Below are 21,117 nucleotides of genomic sequence, written 5' to 3'. Positions count from 1 at the left end.
CTGTAATCTGCCATTGCTGTATCTGAAGCATTACAAACACCCCAAACAACACAGACCAAGTCTGAATGAACACTGCACAGCTCATTCCAGGAATACTGCGAAGACTATAATATCAGAATCTATATCTCAGCAAGATCATCCAATGTCTTTAATTTACAATTTAATCGATGCTTGCTGTTGTGGAACATACAGCATGAATTTTACAGATTACAGATCACGAAGAGGTTAGGTTAAGTAACCAACCTCAACAAGCAAAAGTGATGGAGAGAGAAAAACAAAAAATGACACTTTGATCTGTGGTTATGGATCAGTCCATTGGATCTTCACATCTAATCTCTACTGGGCGTATAAAAAAATGACACATTTATGGCTTTCATGATCTCCTGCAAACTGACAGTTATGTACGATGGCATCAGACTTCTTCATATATACTGCAGTACAAATACTTTATTTTTTTCTGCAGTTTCAGCATCTGATTGAATAAACTGCAGTTTAGCTAATGCTAACATTATCCTTTGCTTAAATGGTGAACTAATACATTTAAATGAGTTTGACTTCACAAAACCAGAAGCACACGTCTACAATGTTTCTGAAACTCAATCATTAGGAAGCATTGGCACTGACTCAATTGCTCTAAGGGTCGGTATTGACACTTTAACATACAAAGGTGAGAATGTAAACATGCCGGTGTGGGTGTGACTGGAGTTCAGGTATGTGTGCGAACAGTGGACAGGAACAAATGCTCCGGGGAAGAGACAGAGCACAATAGTGCCCTTTGGAACAGCCATGACTCATGCTTGAAGGACTATCTTTCATAAGAGAAAGTTCAGAGTCCCATGAAAGGACACCTGAGGCACAAAAAACTCACCCAGGACCACCAAAGTACTGATCTCAGCTATGGCAGGTCAGTACAAAATGATCATGATCAATGTAAATGATTTTTTATCAAAAGGAGAAAATTAAGTGACAGTCCGTATAATATTTAACTGTGTTTTACCATTGGGCCTGATTTAAATAATTTTGGTGCTCCATTCGGAATAATATAAATTTAATATAAATGTGATTAAGTATCAACATAATCAGAAACACCAAATGTATTTAAGTGCTACGCACTTTCTGTTCATTATTATAACTGATGTGGGTGCACTTAAGTACGAAGATCACCAATGGGACATTTTATTGTGCAAATTCTGGGTCAAGTGGGTTTTAATGCGTTTTGTCCTGCTTGACTAAAGAATTCTTGTGTACAAAATATACTTATACATAAACATATTTGCTGAAAATGTTAAAGCTGTATACATCAACTGCCTTTTTAATTCATCTGTATAAAATTTGAACCCATTTTGTAAACGTGCCTATTATTTTGAGCATTTTTTTGGGACTCTTTGTCTTGTAAAAAGTGCATTTTCTCATACTGAGTCACTGAATGGCTGTCAGCAGTTTCTTTGTTTATTAGACGCAGCTACATTGCTTAACCTTGTCCCTATCTTTTGCCCTTCATAGCTGGGCCAGCAGTGTTTTCTTATTAACAATGCAGCTCAGAATGCAGGCTTTTTTTCTACTCCTTACAGAGCAGAATTTGAAACTCTCAGTAAATAAGGCCAGATCACCCATATTGCCACAGCTCAGCTTATTGTGATCTTGTTCTATAATGTGAGTTGTCAATAAACCTTCAAAATTGTGTCAGCAGAAAGCAAAGCCCAATTTCAATTTGACAAATGGACACATCAATAGTAGCCACATCCATCTTTAACACTCTGACAAAAGGAAGCATCAATTCTCATCAGGGGTTTTGAATGCAGGTTCTGAGGGGGTGCTAGGTCATTGACAGGGGGAGCTGGGCAATAGTAAATATGACCAAAACAGGTTATTATTTTTCATATGAATAATAAAATCACCCAGTCGAATTTGTAACATTGTATTACATGGATATTTGACTCATTTCTTTTTTTTGGCCGTTTACTCTGACATTAATTTTGATGAATAAGCGCTGTGCAGGCGCATATGTCAACTGTTTATGAGTGTGGGAGTATTATCGAGGCATGGAGGCGTCTGCACAATACCTTGCTTTTTTTTCAGAGGAAAGAACTTAAAATACATAGCCGATCCGTCATTTTTGGATGCGCTTCCCAGACAGCAACATAGTGTTGGCCCAGATCCGGCCCACATCTGGCTCGTGTGAAATCCATGCAGGCCAGATGTGGGCCGGATCTGGGCCAACACTGCTTGCTGTCTGGGTTTCTGCCGTCTCATGCAATCTCCGTGAAATTCAAATGAACCGGCCCACAGACATAAATAAATCTAGGCATGGTGGATAGTTAAATGGTTAAAAAAATCCCATAGAAGGAACCGATCCATTTTAAAAATAAAATCACCTATTGCTTTGCATGTTATGCATGCGTAATGAGTCAAATATGTATTTTTTAATACTTTATTTTATCTTCTTTCTTTGTGGGGGTGCTTTGGTCTTTCTTGGGGGTGCTGAAGCACCTGCTAGCCCCTCCCTAGCGCCGCCCATGATTCTCATACAAGACTGATGATTTGTTTCCGCTGCTTTGTGGCTTGTTCTTTCTCTTGGTCCATTTCTGTATTTAATCTGTGTGCTTATGGCCACACCCTTGTCCAGATGTTGAGTCTTAGGGATTCTCTCCCTCTGCACAGATATAGATAGATAGATAGATGATAGATAGACTATTTCTAATCTGCACTATTGCATTGTTAAGAAGGTGACATTTTATTGTAGAGTAACATTTACATAGAAAGCTCTAAAAAATATTTCAAAGAGGGTGCTAAATTATATTTCCTCTATTAACTAGAGCACCCAGAAAACAAGTAATAAACTGGTGAATGAACAGCTGAATGAACTGTCTGCCCACAAATGACTCTCAGAGGGACCAGTATTCACACTTCACTGTTGTAATCCCCTGATAGTGTGTGTGCATATAGAGAGACAATACGTAATATCATGGTATCACAATAAAAGAAGAGTCATCTCAGCCCCATTGAGAAATGTTGTTTCCATAGCAACAGGGGGAGAATGATGGTTAAGCCAGAGAGACCTATGAGGGAGTGGCACTTCTTTATAAAGAAAGAGGTGAAAGACAGAAACACATTTCCACTGTGTTTATGTGTGTATGCATGTTCCCAACAGACAGTGATGGCATTTCAAGGCATTTTGAGGGAGTGAGAGGTAATTTGGCTGTCCATCCATTGATTTCCTTCACATTCATTCAAGTGTTTCCCCTTTATTTTCTGTCAGATACATGAAGTGGCGACGGCTTAACCACCGCTGCACCTCCTCATCTCCCCATATTCTCCTCCTCCTCTCAGTATCCAATCTCCTTCAGCCCTCCACCACATCACACATGTAGTCTTTCCCCACAACACCCACACAAACACAGGCACACACATTCCTTCTTCATTCTCTCTGTCTCTTATACACACACACGCACACACACACCCTCCTGCCTAGGGATTTGAAGATGTGACTGAGACTGGTTTGTAATCAGATGAAAGACGAGTATAATCCCGAAGCTCCCTCCATCTTTTTCACTGCTGGAGTGGGGATGCTGAAGGAGAGGACAAGGGCCAGGATGGGTGACGTGTGACGGAGGGACCTGTATCGACGGATCCTGCCTTTATAAGGACCTGGACTGACTTTGCACACTTAGGAGTCTGGGATGACCGCAGAGATCACCGAAGAGAGAGTGGAGGGGTAAAGACGGGGCAGAGAGGACATCAAAGAAAGCTTCATCTGTGACTGGGACACAAGGTAAGCATTTCTTTTGAAAAAAATTGCCTGCCATTATTTTTGTTGTGTGTGTGTGTGAGTGCACATGATGCAGTTCTCACCTTGACAGGTATTTCTGGATTTAATGGAAGAGAGATGCACTCTTTAATTGGCCTTTAATGAATTAATAATGAGAGGCTGTTTCATCCCACTGTGTCTAAGTAGCACATTCCTTTCATGTGTGACATAGAATTTAATATGATTCATGAAAGATTTTTATACAAACATTTAGAATTCTAATTTAAATATTGAACATTTAGATTTTTTTTTTTTTTTTTGCTAGTAGATTACTTTCTCACCTGTTGACAATATATATCACCTAAAACCAAAGCAAAGGCTGGAATAATGTGGAAAAACAGCCTTTGACCGACTTTAAGAAAGCTGTACCAAAAGAACCAAAAGGTTTTTCACAATGTTTATGCTGTTGTCTCTCAGAATAACAACAACACATTGTAATGGACGTATATAGGGACTGAAGGGTGAGAGATCAACTCCTGTGGGATTGAGACCCTTGTCGGTAGATATAGCTGGTTTACCAGACATTTCTACCTGCCCCGCCCCTCATCTGCAAATAGTTAAGACGAATAGGTAGTTTTGCCACAAACTCACATTATAGGTCCAGCCTGACCAAAGCTTAAACGATTGGGGGCTGTGTTTTCTTTATGCTCACAAGACTGCATTTATTTGAGGAAAATGTCTATAATTATTTTTAAAAATGCAAACAATATAAATAATTTTTTTTTCTATTTGAATATATTTTAAATTTATTTTATTCTTGTGATGAATTACAGTAATTACTCCAGTCTTCAGTGTCACATGATTCTTCTGAAATCATTCTAATATGCTGAATTGCTCCTCAATAAAGATTTCTTATAATTACCAAAGTTAAAAACAGCTGTGTTGCATTTTTTGTGTGTAAACTGTGAAACGTTTTTTTTTTTTTTTAGAAAGTTCAAAAGAACAGCATTTATTTGAAGTACAAATCTTTAGTGACATTTAATGTTTTAACTGTCACTTTTTTTAAAAACTTTTTTAATGTTTTTACGGTCAATTTAATGCTTCTTCATTATCTAACCCATGTTTTATTCAAGGCTTTTCACATTAGAGACACTTTAACACTTTATTTTTTATGGCCCCCTTTAGACATTCTACTGACTATAAGTAACTTTGCAAGTATATGTAAAATACTACAAACCCTAACATAACAGTATACTAAACACTCCGAATGAGAATTAGTTGACATCAGTCTTTTAGTCAACAGAATTTCTAAAGGGGACCATCAAAAGTGTAACTGACAATTTTTTTTCCTATTAAATTCCAGCAGATATCCAATGGCGGAGGCTGGGCACACTGTGTCACTCCCACCAGGGGGCACAATCCCCTCAGACGCTGTTGTCACAGTTGAGTGCAGTTCAGCAGAGGTGAAGCCTGAAGGTGTACCCCTGAAGACCTCCAATGAAGCATCATACTCCCCAGAAGACCTCAAAGACGGCAGCCAGATTGATCAACACACAACAAGTGGTCACTGTATTTCTGAGACCCATGTATCTGATGGTGTGTGTTTACAGCCAGTGAGCCATCAGAATAAACACACATGTAGGGGTTCACTGACAGCGCACAGGGAGCATGTCTTATCTCCTCACAAGGTCCTACAAGACCACAGTCTCTTATCAATACAAAGATGCCACTCAGACAGCTTGCAGATTTTTAAAGAGGCCGCAGCTTTTCCTCTCTACTGTGAAACGGGTACGTCTTTTTGCCAAGGACGAGACCAGGATGTTTGTGCGCAGTCGTTTCCTTCTTTAGTGTGTAAACAGGCCATGCCGCTTCAGCAGAACAATACGATGACCACATCCACCAGAGCAGGAAGTAGTGGATCGGGCAGCCCAACTCAACCAGCCAAATATGGCTTCATTCAGATCTGTGAAGTCATTCCAGAATCCACCTGCCCCAAATTCGAAGAAGCTGTTTGTAGTAACTCACACTTCCACCATGGAGCCGTTGAGGACACTTTTGCAGCATATTGCCACCCGCAACCAATTCCTGCCCCGGCCCAGCTGCTTCCACACTTGATAGGAATGGAGGAGAACTACAAGGGCCAAGTATCAGCAGGCAACCTGCTCGCTCTCCCTCGGCTCATCTCCTCTGTCAGCGAGACCGGATTGGACGGTAAGCGACGACTCCGCTGCTGCAATCCGGATTGCTCTTGGCCTGCTCCATTGCGTCCAGTTGGCGCCCAACAGTGGGTGGATGAAACGTCCAAGAGGGAAGCAGGGACCATGACCACAGAAAAAGAACTGAGAGATGTAGGAGTGCAAGTAGGTCAGGACTCTGAGGAACAGCCCCAGCACGTGTTCCCAGAAGTGTGCCTGGTTGAGGAGAAGACAAATGCGAGTGGCAAAATGGCGTCGAAGAGTCAAAAGTCTCCTGTGAGGGAGGTGAAATGGGATGCGGAGGGCATGACCTGGGAGGTGTATGGCGCCTCGGTCGAGCTTGAGGAACTTGGCCTTGCGATTCAGAAACATCTAGAGATACAGATCAAAGAAACTAAGGGAATAGCGGCAAAGCTCTCGCACCAGAACACGACAACATCCCAGCACAGCTCAGGATCGACCCAGAGGAGAAAAAAGGGGTTGTTGGGGTTGCTGCGCCGCCCGGGCTGTTGTTCTCGCACCACCGGTGCAGTGGACTAAAGGACCCCAAACAGACATTTTAAATACGCTTGGGTATAAATTCGACAGCCAAGTAAAGATTAAAAATAGGGATTTTTTTAGCAACAGTATTTTCTTTTTGTCCTTGTATATCAGAACTGGGTAATACATTTCAGAAAAATCATGTCTTCCTTTCATTTTTAACAACTCACTTAAATGCTGTAGTATAGTTTGCTCAGTAGGTTTAAAGGGGTCATTGGATGCACATTTTCCACAACTTGATATGATTCTTTAGGTTCTTAATGAAAGAAAAGCCGTTTTAGTCCATGTTCCTTTAAATGCTAATGAGCTTTGCTCACCCCGCCCCTCTCTTCCATGAGGTGACGAGCCGTGCTCTGAGAGACTGTTTACTTTAGCCGCGGAACTTGCGCGTTATTAGGAAAGGCACGTTATTAGGACGTTATTAGGACGTTATTAGGAAAGGCGATTATTAGGATTAGCACGTTATTAGGAAAGGCGATTTGCAAAGATTCATAAAAGAACCTTATATTCACTTCTTCTGTAGGTGAGGCTGGATGATGAATGATTCACTCAAACATAGACGCATTTAGGTAGATCAGGGGTGCATTCCCTTCAAAAATAAACTTAATCCACTGCATCTTCAGCGGCTCAGATGTCAGGAGTAAATGACGACCTCAATCGCTTAGGAGCCATCCTACTCCTGCTCTGGAGTCGAAGCAATGATGGACTGATAACAGCTCACTCAGAGCGGGTCTAAGGTAAAATGCTAGTGTCAATCAACAATCGTGGGAGGGGCCTGGGTCTGTGTGATATCACACAGACAGGCATCTGAGATCGGCTTGATATGAGAAAGGGGAAATGATTTAACAAGATTAAAAGAAACCACTGGGTGGATTTTTATCATTATACGGTGGTTGTGTACACACACTGCCAACACACATTTCAGTTCAAACAACTTGTAAAAGTGCATGTTGCATCCAATGACCCCTTTAAGAACTTTTTTTTAATATAGAGAAAGATTGTGGGTTATTTTATAATAGTTAACTGCTCTTTGGTTTTTGTTTTCAGCAAAGCATAATGATTATAACTGAAGTTAGGCCATGACTAAGCCTTGCATTATTCTATGTGGAAATGTCGATTAAATGTGACCCTGGACCACAAAACCAGTCATAACGGTCAAATTTTTTAAAATTGAGATTTGGCCAAGATACAACTATTTGAAAATCTGGAATCTGAGGGTGCAAAAAAAAATTTTTTTGTGAGAAAATTGCCTTTATAATTTGTCCAAATGAAGTTCTTAGCCATGAATATTACTGATCAAAAATTAAGTTTAGATATATTTACAAAAGGAAATTTACAAAATATCTTCATGGAACATGATTTTTACTTAATATCCTATTGATTTTGGCATAAAAGAAAAATGGATCATTTTGACCCATACAATGTATTTTTGACTATTGCTACAAATATACCCGAGCTACTTATGACTGGTTTTGTGCTCCAGGGTCACAAATGAAAACTTTTATTGTTTAAATCTGTGGAAGCACTGTGATGGAGGTAAGAGAATAATACAGTAACTGTGGCACTACCTGCCGGTCAAAGCATGATAGTAAGACAGAGGGTATCAAATCAAATGTATAAATGCTTTTAAAAGTCAAATACTATTTACAATACACTACCTTTCAAAAGTTTGGGGTTTTCAGAAATGATTTTAATATGTGATTTGGTGCTCAAGAAATATTTCTTATAAATATCTATGCTTAACAAAATTGTTGTGCTGTTTAATCGTTGTCAGGATTCTTTCATGACTGGAAAGGTCAAAAGAACAGCATTTATTTGAAATAGAAATCTTTTGTAACATTAAATGTCTTTACTGTAAGTTTAGACATCCTAACTATATAAAAGCATCCATTTATTTCAACATATACGCTTTTAAATGGTTTATATTAATATTGAGTAATAATATTAATAAAATGTAAATAGTAAGATATTAGATCTAGCAGGTGAGCTAATTATTTTAGTCCTTACTTGTCAGTACATTTCCAAAAATATGTATATATGTTTCTGAATAATATAATTTCCAATCAATTTCACATTTAATGAGAAAATTAGCACTGGATTTACTACAGCATGAACAGGTTATTGGAAAATAAAGAAGTATTATACTGTATTCAGAGTAACACATTTTGACACTTGGAAGTAGAATATGGTTTGTTCAGTTATTTGTCAAAATTAAATGTCTCACCATTGTTTTCGTCTTTGTATTCTGTAACAATAAAAGCAATATGGCACTTAACTGAAAACTCTTTCTGTTTTGATGTTTTTTGACCACATCATGAGTAACCATGCATGAAAGCTTTCTGTAATGCTTTATATCAACATGGCTTCTTTAGTTTCCTTAGAGTCTTGTTTAGCACCACAATTTGGACAATGTTTGTGATTTTAGATACAGCTATGAAAAAAGACTGTACCATCCCTTACTATGTTTTTGCGCTCATCATCATGAATGTTCATGATCAGCAATACATTTAGGCCTATAGGCAAAAGGACTGAACATTTAAAGCATGCAGAATCACCTGAATATTTACAAAATAACCCCAAAAGATGGATTTGGATCGAGTATAAAATATTCACAGATACCCAGACCTGTGTTCAAGACTACCTGGTCTGCGACATGTTCTGTGTCCCAAGTGAGACCATGACATACATATCTATATATGAATAAACATTCAGTTTATTACCACAGTTCACAAATTTGCTCATGCATGTCCATAGACTGGATTTCCACATTGTGTGTCTTCAAGCATTTATAAATTAGGCTGTATTTTAAAATCTTATCTTTTTTGAAAAGCCTTTTTTCATCTAGATGCATTCAGCTGCTTTTCTTAACCTTGCACACAGGCTACTTTTTTTCTTTTTTTTTTTTACTACATCAGAAAACCTGATTACTACACCTGCCATGTTTTAATTCATCTCCAGTAAGAGCAGTGCTGCCTTACATAACGCTTGCATTTTATTTGATCTCACACATGATCGTGGGATATTCTGTGGACAAGGGCACAATCGGAGGTAAGTCTTCCTCGATATGGCTAAAGAACATGAATTTGAACATGCATAATGACGGGTTGTTGCAGAGGTGTAGCATCCATAAACGCAATAATACACATACTACTACATGGACACAGTCGCGAGACTCCACAGAAACGCCTTTGTGCGAACATCAGTCGACGTCGCGTGAATACCGTCATATTATTAGACATATCTGTGTCTATTCTCATAGAGGCTGCAAATGACAATAATGGGATGAATTTACGTGTTCTAAAACCCCCAAAATGAATTATTGATATCGTGACCATTTTGAATTTATGACCAGGCAAACGCTCTGTAAATCGTATTTTTTCCCTCAAATATTGTATTAAGCGTCTCTTGTATGGTAAGAATAACACAAGATTAAGGAAATAGTCTTCTGACCTCTCTAGCAGATATTGTGAGCCGTAAATGGCTGTATTTCTAGTGACCTAGTTGGAGAATAGCCTGATTTACCATTTCATCGCTTCATTAAACACACGACAGTAAATAGCACATTTTAAAGCATGATTAAAACTAAACCAGTTTAATCTATTTATTAAAAATATGAGCTCATCAGCCATCATCTGTTAGTATTATATCTATACACATATGGAGACACACAGTCATCTCTTTGAGCAAACTTGTTGAACCTGAACACATAACAAAATACCAGTCTTTGTTAAACACTTCCCCTATACTTTTGACACTTAAGTAGCTGAACTTGTGTCGACTGTCGATTCATTAATAATGGATGTCCTTATTCAATCCAAGTGCGATCTGTAAATGAAATGGAAAGTTATTTATATAAAAAGTTTTTTGTATAATTTTTATGTAGGCCTGTTATTTAATTTATTATGTTACCATAATAAATGCTCTCTGACAATGAAATATAAAAACGAGGTTACCCACACAAAAACTATAGGGTAAAACACAACAAAAATAATTAGATATGAATGAATTAATAAATAAATTATTAAAAATGGCATGTAAAACATTCCCATAGATATAACAGTTAACAAAAAATATTAAGTCAATTTTAAATAAAGTATAAAATACATGTGATACGTTGCATAAGAAATTCTGGTAATAGCCAGGTAAGAAAACAAGAAGTAAATACCGGTTTCATTTTACAGTAAACTGAATTCGAGGTAATGATGGTAAACAAAATGAAGTAGTTTTTTCCAGTTGAAATAAGTAGCATTCTTTACACTGCAACATTCCTCTCAGGTTTAGAGATGTAATTGATCACATGAACTATGCACCAGTTCCACCAAGTATGACAAATAACAAAGTATCCAAAAACTTTTGGGAGTTTTAAATATTTTATATAATGCAGTGGTTCTGAACCTTATTTCTCCAAGGCCCCCTATTGTCCAAAACATCATTCAAATGCCCCATGTCTTTTTCTGTTTTATTATTATTATTTTTTATTATTATTATTGGATAAGGATAAAAAAATAAAAACGTTTTCAGGTCAGTGGGAACCATGGTCATTTAAAAAAATTAAATGTTTTTGAGGGGATGAATTAAAATTTCTTATGTTTGACCCATTTTAAGTCCTTTATAGACATTTTGAGGTTGAAAATCACTGATAATGAATGCTGTGGCATTCGTACATTTTAAGTGCGACTTAAAATACCCTAAAGTGTCCAAATACAATTAGGAGCCACTGTAATATTGGGTAAAATAAGTAGATACAAAGAAGTTCAGCAGAGCTTTTACATATATTCTGAGGGTTTATTTTCTTCTGAATCATCTACATGCTTTTCTTCCATTCTCAGGGTGATCCAGAATGAACAGGGCTGTTGCCACCTGCTGGATATTTCTCCTGCTTTCAGCATTCCTGTGCGATCAGGTGATATCCAAAGGTGGCAGGGGAGGAGCCAGGGGTTCAGCGCGGGGCAGTGCCCGAGGAGCCCGGACGTCCCGCACCCGAGGCTCCCCCGCTGTGAGGGTGGCAGGGGCAGCGGCGGCCGGGGCTGTGGTGGCGCTGGGAGCCGGAGGCTGGTACGCATCGGCCCAGCATCGACCGGATGACAGCTCAGAGCATGGAGATGATTACTACAGTAACAGAACAGACTGGGAGCTTTACCTCGCCAGGACATCAAATGCAATAGTGCACGACTCCACTACCACTAGATTTTCCGCTTTACTCTTACCAGTAAACTTTGTGATGTACTTTGCCCCTTGAGGCACTTTAAGACAGTTTGGCACAGCTTAATAAGCTGCTTATGTATGTTACTGTGCAACACCGATGTTTAATAATGTGTACTTTATTGCACAACAAAGCAGATACGAAGGCGAAAGAAAGATTTAAAACCTCTCTATTTAGTTTAGTAGACATATAGGATCTGAAAGGTTAGTTTGCTTCAACAGAAGCATTAGTATCTATACAACTATAGACTTCTTTATGCTGTTACATCATGTACTGGATGACAAAATACTGTGTTATTGTTGTGCTGCTGCACTGTTGGTGAAACTCCACTGTTCTTGAGATTTACGTGAACATTTTTATATGAACCTTTGTCTGTTTAATAATATTTATGTTAACATTTAACTAATAATTGTACGTAGATTGAAGAAGTATGCTGTAACACATTTAGAACAAGAAAACAGTATTTCTAGCTGTACCTGTACTTCCATTGCTTCAGGTGTGAAAACGTCCTCTTTTTAAATTACTTATAAATAATTTGATGTATTTAAACAACTTTGTATTTCTAGTAGAGATTTTTGATAACCCACAAAACAATGTGTTATGTATTAAGTGCTTAAAAAGCAAAGTAAAGATGTTTTTTATATATATAAAACACTACACAAGCTCTCTTTGCCAGCTGTTATTAGATATATTTAACAAATTATAATTTTAAAGCAATTACATGCCAAATATTTTATTAAAATTAATATATTAATTTGGGGAAAAAAAACAGATAACGTAGTTTTGTGAAAGTAGATACTCAAATTGTAATAAGTAGTTTTGTGCTGTCATTTGATTGTTGGGTTAAAATATTTGGTTTTCATATACAAAGATACCAATGCTGTTTAAATAAAAATCAATAATTTATTGTATCTTCAACTGCAGTAAAGAAAAATAATACAATCAATGCACCTTTTCTGATAAGTACACAATAAAAATAAGACATGCACCAAACACCCTGGTCGCCACCTTTTAATTAAAACATTAAAAGTAATAAATGCTTCTTTTATGTGTTCAGTGTCCAGTCTTGGACATACATATACAGTAAGGTCAAGCGTTTTTTTTTTTTTTTTTTTACAATATTAACAAATCAGCTATTTAAATACTATCAATCAAGCATAACTTTCCCAAGTTCTCCTTTGCGAAATGCTCTGATGAAATCATAGGCTGCTGCACTGTAGTCTGGTAACTGGACAGTGATGTTGCCTAAACAATTGATGTGTTATTGGTTAAATACATTAAATGAGTTATGTGTCATGAAAAGAAAATGCATCATTAATAGTTTGAAATCATTAAAATGAAAACTGAGTGGCTTGAATGAATTGACTCACCAACTCCAGTGATGGCTTTCACACGCTTGGTCTTGCCGAGCTTCACCGCTATACACTTCAGCACATGCTGAATATCATCACAAGGCTCTTCAAGATTGTACTTTTCAATGTAACTACATTAGAAATTGTCACAACCATTATTAATTATTCTACTGTATATTCAGCTTTTTAAAAACACACAACAAATTGCTTAGTGCTTGTAGATTGTCACAAAACTCGCTAAGAATTCCATCGCAAAACCTACCTAAATCTTTCCAGTCTGTTCAGTGAAAAAAGCAGATAATCTGCAATGACATCCTCACCAACTAAATGGTCCAAAATGGTACCTGTTTGTAAAGGAGACACCTTACAATAAAAACAACATTACAACAACTATACATTAAGATTATTTCCCAGATATTTGTGGACTTACCACATAAAGCAAGTTTCATTCCTGTCTCTATGTTCTCTATTCTAGGTGGCAGGACTCCTGGGGTGTCCAGTAAATGAATTATGGGCCTCTCGCAAACCTAGCAAAACAAAATCTCATTTAAAGCTACGTTTGAACATGTCAATCCAATTGAATCCACCAAATGATTATAATTAATACCTGAATTTTTGTCAGGACAGCTTTTGTAATTCCTGGTTCACCTCCTACTTTTGAAGCTTTGCCTGACAGCAAGAAATATATCTGAAATTTAGGCCTTATGTTTGTTTGCTTGTTAAAATCAACTGACTGCAAGAAGCAAAAGACATAAAATAAATACCTTTTTTCAAATATGTTCTCCTTACAGCATTAATCAGTGATGATTTTCCCACGTTTGGCACACCAATGACCATCAGGCAGTAACTTCTGTCCTACACAGATGAATAAAAAAGTCAGAAAACTTTATAGCAAAATGTAAACTACTGAAATAATTGAAACTTACCTCTTCTCTGTGAAAACGTGACCCGCTTTCTATCAACTCTGTCACAAGAGGAACAATCTGGAACATCAGACATTGAAAGACAGAATGTTTAAAATTATAATGTGCTAGGTTTTCCAGTCTTTCATTGAGAAATATCTGATGTAACGTCTGACACTGCTCACCTTTTTTACATTTTCATCTCGTTGTCTTAAACAGTCTGTAAATAAAACACTCCTCACACCCTCTCTGTCAAGCTGCTTCAGAATCCTCTGGTGAAAAAAAAAAAAAAACCCTGTGAAATCCTGTTTTTATTAGCACATCATTTAAGTAGTTTCAGTTTTTGCATTTACCGAAACTACTTTTAAGCAATAATGAAATGCATAAGATTATAAGACCTGCTTTTTAGATGTGTCTGCCAAATCCATCTTATTCAGTATAAGAATGTGTGGCCGGACATCAAGACTTTCTTGAAATGAGGGATTTCTTCCAGAAAAGGGGATGTTGGCCAGTTAAAGAAGGTCTTAGAAAAATACTGGGTTTAATCATTCAAAATGTCCATTCTGAGTTCAAGTTGAGCTTTATTATGACAATAAAGCTCAACTTGAACTCAAAATATTAATTCTCAGCAATAAAAAGGATATTCTTGCATCATGGATCTCTATAATGCAATCAACCTTCCTTAGACTGGCTCTCATCTGCTTGAGTCCTAAAAAAAGAAAAGGTCACAATGGTAAGCATATTTCTGTAGGACAAAATTAAATATTAAACTTAGATTCTAAAGATACACAAGAATAGATTTAGACGCCTACAGTGCATGTTTAAATTGGCCCAAACAACGAACGAATCTGAATGATTAAAACACACACTAAATGACACGGTTTTAGTTGTTTTTAATATGTCACGCACCTTTAGCCATATGTCCAGGGAACCAATGCGCTACCTCTCTCTCACCAAAGTCAAACACCTTCCTAAACTTGGCAGCATTGAGTAAACAATGATAAATCCTCATCGTAGCCGCTCGCTCGGTCTGAATGCAGAATTAATTTGCTAAATCAAGACCGTAACAAAATCGTATAAACAGACTTCCTAAGGTTTTAAAACAATGTAGCAAATATCACTCTCCTACAGATGCCATATTTCTTCTGTGCTGACTCTGAGACTGTGCAGGAACAAACTCAATTATCGCCACCTACAGGATTGGCAGGGAACCACAGAACGCACTGACAGCCGAGAGACAGATTACCAGTGTATTGCAAATATAATATTTTGAAAAGCTCCATAACAATGCAGTCTCGTTATTAACGTTTTTGTCATTTTTAAACTTGACATTAAAATATCTAAAAGTGGGATGATGAATTAGCCTAAACCACTGGTCAAATTAAATGTAGCCTACTAAAACGCAAATTTTGTAATTTCTCTAATTACGCTGATAATGTAATCTTCCATAGAACGCTTATTAATAAAGCATGTGCTACAGCTAGTCTTGTAGTGTAAATCTGATTCTAATTACCCTTTATTTTGGATCTCTTAAGTGCAAGTAGCAATAGCGCCCTCACGTGCAGAGACTTGAGAAACATACACAGAAATTTGGGACATTCCATATTATTTATTATTATTATATTATATGTTTAAACATTTTATAATGTTCGTAAAATATGTTGAAAATTAATTGCATTAGAAATCAGGAATTAGAAATGTATTATTAAAGTCATGAAAACTACAACTTCTTTCATTGTATTATTTGCATACTGAATTGTGATTGATCTCTGGGTTACATGGCTTAATAAACGAAAGAAGCTTCTTCCTCGCTCCATCATAACGCCTTTTTAACATAAAGACCGCTCTTTTGTCTGCATCGCGAAAACTGGTTTTCCATTCAGGAAATACAAAACTAGTTTTTGGCTGAGAGTCACTCCCTAGACTTCACTATAAATTCCACCCTGATTTCCATACGACAGGTGTGTGTTTGAGGTTGACTAGTTACCTGGAGGCTGCCCTGCCAAACGGACAGCAACATTTTTTAAACTAAATAATCTTTGCTTTTATATCGCAGTTTGTTGTAGGTGACTGAAAAATGAATGCCACTGAATTTGAGCTTCCTCTGACTGAGTATGATTTCGAGCGTCACTTTGATGAGAGGTTTGCTATTGAATGGATGCAGGAAAACTGGTAAGAACTGTATTTGATTAATAACTGTATTAATAAATCTGCCACTAGTGCTTTGAAGTCCAGCATAAAAATGAACATTTCTGGTGTTATGTTTTGTGTCTTTCAGGAAAAAGTCATTTTTGTTTGGTGCTGTGTATGTAGTGCTCGTGTTTGGTGGGCAGCACTTCATGAAGGAAAGACAAAAACTTGATCTACGTAGAGTGTTACTGCTGTGGTCTCTCAGTTTGGCCGTCTTTAGGTAAGAAAAAAATAGTGTTTGGTTTATAGCCCACTTCTTTTATTTGTTTACACTAACATTTACAATCTAAATGGGGACATTCCATAGACTTATTTGTGTTTCTATAGAGTTAAATATTATGACCTAACCCTGACAGAAAACAGCATTTTTACAGTTGTTAAAAAACTGAACCTTTTTATAACTTAAAATAAAAGTTAAATCAAATAAAATCATTAAACTTGGTTCTCTCTCTCTTTTTTTTTTTAATGTACTACAATAACTAAATGTGACCCTGGACCACAAAACCAGTCTAAAGTGTCAATTTGTCGAAATTGAGATTTATACATGATCTGAAAGCTGAATAAATAAGCTTTCCATTGATGTATGGTTTGTCAGGATCAGACAATATTTGACAGATACAACTATTTGAAAATCTGGAATCTGAGGGTGCAAAAAAAAAAAATCTAAATAGAGAAAATTGCTTTTAAAGTTGTCTAAATGAAGTTCTTAGCAATGACTTTCTAATCAAATTAAATTGAGATTTACGGTAAGAAGTTTACAAAATATCTTCATGGAACATGATCTTTACTTAATATCCTAATGATTTTTGGCATAAAAGAAAAATTTATAATTTTGACCCATACAACGTATTTTTGGCTATTGCTACAAATATACCCCAGCGACTTAAGATTGGTTTTGTGGTCCAGGGTCACAAATAAAAATTTATAACTATAGGCATGTAAAAAAAATGACTAAAGCTTTAAATAAAATTTGAAATGAAAGGGGAATTTTTTTTTAACTATATACTAAAATGGCACCTAATACACACACACCCAGTTTTCTTAGGACTACTCTTTGATCTGAACTTTTTGACATTTAAAGTGAAACCGCATATTTTGTCTTATTTTAGTGAGACTGACTGAGTTTCATTTTCCAGACAGAACAAGTTCATGATCGAAGTGGTGTCTTAAATCTCAAGATGCTCCTTTGCATCTTGTAGTGTCCTGGAGGTTTTTAACCACCTTGTAGTTTTACTTAGCTGTTGGATATTAGGTTACATAACATATATATATATATATTGTTGTACCAATAGGAAACTATCTATTTTTAGCTGCAAAAATGCCTGCCAATGACACGTTTGTGAGATTTATCACTTAATGTGGTTTAAATCTTCAGTGGCTATTGTTTCAAGTTAGGGTTGGTTTCATTTGGGTGGGGGAAGGCATCTTGGTCCCATCTCAAAAGAGGACAGAGATGACAGCAAGCACCAAGTAACTGTTTGCACGCTTGTGAAAAGAACAATAGAATATTGTGATTGGATGGCAGCAGTGACCTCTGGTCACATGCTCTTTAGATCTCCCACAGCAACTGGACTTTCACCACTTGGTGAATGTTTTGATATTGATTTGTTTAACACAGAAACTACCTGCTACCATAGCAAAGTTTCTATTTTACATGCCCAACAAGTCTTTTTTTTTTTTTCTCCCCTCACCCTTTCACTAGGTCTGAATTGTTTATCATGAATACCATGGTTTTACAGTCATGACAGACAGTATTCATATACAAATCTTGCTTTTTCTCTTTCAGTATCATTGGAGCAGTGAGAACTGGGTGCTTCATGTTGTACCTTCTCAGAAAGAGTGGTTTTAAACAGTCTGTTTGTGATCAGAGCTTCTACTATGGGCCGATAAGCAAGTTTTGGGCTTGTGCTTTTGTGCTGAGTAAGGCCCCAGAGCTAGGTGAGCCTTTATTTATTTTGGGATAAATCACTAAATGACTGTTCTGTCATTTACTCACCCTCATGCTGTTCCAAACCTGTAGTATGACTTTCTTTTGTGATACAAAAAAGAGAGATATTTTGAATGTTATAATGAAAATCACTGGGGTTCAAAACAACATTGGACCTCACTGACTTTTATTGCATGCAAAAAAACAAACGAACAAAAAAACAACCTATTTCTGTAGCTAAATGATGACAATTTTAATTTTTAGGTTATCTCATTAATTGTTTGTAATTATGCAAAACTTTGCTCTCATATTCTAACCCTTTGTACACATTTCCTCACAGGGGACACCATGTTCATCGTCTTGCGCAAGCAGCGGCTGATCTTCCTGCATTGGTATCATCACATTACCGTGCTGGTTTACTCCTGGTATTCCTACAAAGACCAGGTCGCTGGTGGTGGCTGGTTCATGACCATGAATTACACCGTGCACGCACTCATGTACAGCTACTACGCGGCTCGAGCTGCTGGACTCCGTGTGCCGAAACCCTGTGCCATCATCATCACATCCTCCCAGATTGCTCAGATGGCCATGGGGCTGGCAGTAAGTGTGCTAGTGTACCAATGGATGCAGGATGGAGACTGCCCTTCTTACATAGATAACATAGTGTGGGCTTCACTCATGTATCTCAGTTATCTGCTCCTCTTCTCTTCTTTTTTTTATCAGTCTTATGTGAAGGGTTCAAAACCCACAGGCGTCAAAACTGAGTGATATGCAGCCCGCAGATATGAGGTTTGAATATGAGGTTTTATTTCTGACAGTTTGCCTTGTTAAAATACATATTTATTTCATGTTTTAAAGCAAGAGGAACAATGAAGATGTGGGTTTTTTTTTTTAAACAACAGCCAGACTATAATATGTCTCATGCTGTTTCAGGGCTGGTATTTCTTTATTTTTCTAGTTTGTATTAGCTGAGCAAAGCGCATCAAATACAACTCTTGAATGGTTTTGAATAGCTTACAGGCATTTTTGGAGGGTGATTTTTGAATCCTGTGGGTCTATGTTTTACAGACCACAGTTTCTAATCTTCAAAAGTCCATGTTTGTTTACTCTTTGCAGACTTGATAGCATGGCCTGAACTCAGCTGAAGCATGTTGTAGCTTCTGCCAAGATCCTAGTAATCTGTGCTCGTAGTCAAAGAATAAGTGAGCAATTTGTCAAAAGCTTCCTAATTTAAAATGTACAATTTAACATGTTTTAATTTGGCCACCCTTTCTAAATTTCATCCATTCTGTGCATGCTCTCCTGGGTGTGTTGGTACTGCTAGTTCTGTTACCACCTTATGATGTCATAGAAACTTGAATTATCTGTGCTGACTGGTTGGACAGGTTCCCAGACATTTAAATTGAGCATTTTTGGCTGGAATTCTCTAGGACGACACCCATGTTCTTGCTCTCATTCTGTGCATATTTCTGTCATGAGTTCACTGCAGCTGACATTGAAGTTATAGTATGTAAAACCAGCTGAGGAACGATTGATATTAAACCCTCTCGTTCACCTTTGAAGAACACGTAGGTAGAGTCGTCATAAAATGGTTCCTTTCTGGTTTTGTGGCTGTACGGAGTTCTGGAACTCTTAACTGTCCCCATACTGGTGTTTGTTACTTGAATCATTAGTAACGTGCACAGTTTTATCTTGTGTATGTGTCACATTTGGGGTATTTATTTTTCCACTGAAATTGCATTGATAAGGTTTCCATCTAAATGAATTAAAAAAAATATTGTATAATGTGATTAGTAGAGAACAGTCCTTTAAGAATATTTAGTGGAATTATGCGCTCTAACATAGTTTCATCTGAAATGTTGCTGCTACCGTCCAAGATTTTTGTTGTTGTCTGTCCTCTGGGCTCTCCTGTCTGTTCCTGTTCAAGACTGTGAAAGACTTTGTCTACCTTTTGTATATTTCAAAAGACATTTTGATTGTTAAAAGAGATTTTATTACTTTTTCTTAAAACATATTTGAAGATGGCAGCCATATAATTACTTTGTTGTATTAGGAACTGCAAAGTTGAATGTTGTGCCACTAGCCTACATTACAAAGCATAGCTTACAACAGTGTTTTAAAAAGGAGAAAAATGTTATGTAATAAAGGTGCCGAATGTAAATATTTCTTTCCTATCTGATCACCTGTACAAGTTCTTGGCTGATATGAAGTATGATAGAATATTTATTTTTGTCATTAAATAAAAAAAAAAAAAACAGTTTTGTGTATCACACTTTTCACAGACAAATGGTATCAGCTGAGACGTTTTCTGAGCTAAGCTGGCATATTTTGCACATTAACACACTGTTGTTACCTGGAAGGTCACATTTCCACCTCTGTGGTAGATGTAAACCTAGATGCACGTTGGTGTCATTTCATTCTTTCAGTTCAATTGGGCCAGTCACTTTTTCATACTCTTGAAGCCTCTTCAGAAATGATTTAATCACATTCTCTGAGGTTTAAAAATTCAATAATTTGTGACGCACACTCTTTGTGTGAAATGTTCTGGGCCCATTTTTTCACTAGTAGACAAAAATGGGGTTAGGCACTAAACAACCGTACAATGACCCCAGTATCTTTGATGAATAGCCACTTACTCATCATTACATGACACTTCTCATTGCCCTGCTGGAATCATAGGTTAAGTGATGTGCTCGAGGGTACAGCAGCGGAGATGCTGTGGAATTTAAATCTTATTAACTCTTCATTGCCTGGTTTTTTTTTAACACCACATGCATATCCTGTTTGGCCAGCAATGTTTTGTTTGTTTTACCCAGTGACGAGAGAACAGAGTGCTGCAGTGATTAAATGTTTTGTAGACCAACCAGGACATTAGCATTAGTCTATGTTCCCTTGACAGAAATCCAAGGAGTTCTTCAATGATTTAGGACTATTGCAGAAAATAAGCTCTGTGACAAACCAAGTTTATGATTCTTACACGTTTTGTTCATTATGACAATATACACAAATTAACACCTCTAATCAGAAGTAAAAAGCTAAACATAGGCTATAAATGACTTC

General features: G+C 37.1%; 3 protein-coding genes across 4 annotated transcripts; 2 read left to right on the top strand and 1 right to left on the bottom strand.

The window, feature by feature from the left end:
- Positions 1–741: 741 nt before the first annotated feature.
- On the top strand, positions 742–8,761 carry LOC306882031 (uncharacterized protein). The gene is made up of 3 exons (XM_079436460.1): positions 742–904; positions 3,260–3,772; positions 5,112–8,761. The coding sequence occupies exon 3, from the start codon at positions 5,122–5,124 to the stop codon at positions 6,481–6,483; it is 1,362 nt and encodes a 453-aa protein (XP_079292586.1). The 5' UTR covers positions 742–904; positions 3,260–3,772; positions 5,112–5,121; the 3' UTR covers positions 6,484–8,761.
- Positions 8,762–12,572: 3,811 nt separating this feature from the next.
- Positions 12,573–15,106, bottom strand: LOC306882038 (mitochondrial ribosome-associated GTPase 1). Its single transcript, XM_079436470.1, has 11 exons — positions 14,850–15,106; positions 14,585–14,649; positions 14,339–14,443; positions 14,126–14,212; positions 13,965–14,021; positions 13,803–13,893; positions 13,646–13,707; positions 13,469–13,565; positions 13,301–13,382; positions 13,057–13,169; positions 12,573–12,931 (listed from the first exon to the last, which is right to left on the bottom strand). The coding sequence occupies exons 1-11, from the start codon at positions 14,950–14,952 to the stop codon at positions 12,834–12,836; spliced, it is 960 nt and encodes a 319-aa protein (XP_079292596.1). The 5' UTR covers positions 14,953–15,106; the 3' UTR covers positions 12,573–12,833.
- A 748-nt stretch (positions 15,107–15,854) lies between these two features.
- LOC306882192 (very long chain fatty acid elongase 6-like) lies at positions 15,855–20,294 on the top strand. Of its 2 annotated transcripts, XM_079436670.1 has the most exons (5): positions 15,855–15,901; positions 15,997–16,112; positions 16,219–16,350; positions 17,917–18,068; positions 18,398–20,294. In XM_079436670.1, the coding sequence occupies exons 2-5, from the start codon at positions 16,018–16,020 to the stop codon at positions 18,823–18,825; spliced, it is 807 nt and encodes a 268-aa protein (XP_079292796.1). In that variant the 5' UTR covers positions 15,855–15,901; positions 15,997–16,017; the 3' UTR covers positions 18,826–20,294. The 2 variants fall into 2 exon arrangements, with proteins under 2 accessions (XP_079292796.1, XP_079292795.1); XM_079436669.1 differs by having other exon boundaries at positions 15,893–16,112.
- The last annotated feature ends 823 nt before the right edge of the window (positions 20,295–21,117 follow it).

The sequence above is a fragment of the Barbus barbus genome (genome assembly GCF_936440315.1).
Source record: "Barbus barbus genome assembly, chromosome: 16".
NCBI lineage: Eukaryota > Metazoa > Chordata > Actinopteri > Cypriniformes > Cyprinidae > Barbus > Barbus barbus.
Note: the sequence above shows the minus strand (reverse complement) of the source record. Positions and strands in the feature narration are given on the sequence as shown.

Coding starts and splice junctions, on each gene's coding strand:
- LOC306882192 (XM_079436670.1), top strand. CDS start 16,018: ATGAATGCCACTGAATTTGAGCTTCCTCTGACTGAGTATGATTTCGAG. Junction 16,351..17,916: donor CTCAGTTTGGCCGTCTTTAG/GTAAGAAAAAAA, acceptor TTTCTCTTTCAG/TATCATTGGAGCAGTGAGAA. Junction 18,069..18,397: donor GAGTAAGGCCCCAGAGCTAG/GTGAGCCTTTAT, acceptor ATTTCCTCACAG/GGGACACCATGTTCATCGTC.
- LOC306882038 (XM_079436470.1), bottom strand. CDS start 14,952: ATGAGGATTTATCATTGTTTACTCAATGCTGCCAAGTTTAGGAAGGTG. Junction 14,650..14,849: donor CCCTGGACATATGGCTAAAG/GTGCGTGACATA, acceptor TTCTTTTTTTAG/GACTCAAGCAGATGAGAGCC. Junction 14,444..14,584: donor TAGAGATCCATGATGCAAGA/ATATCCTTTTTA, acceptor TAACTGGCCAAC/ATCCCCTTTTCTGGAAGAAA.
- LOC306882031 (XM_079436460.1), top strand. CDS start 5,122: ATGGCGGAGGCTGGGCACACTGTGTCACTCCCACCAGGGGGCACAATC.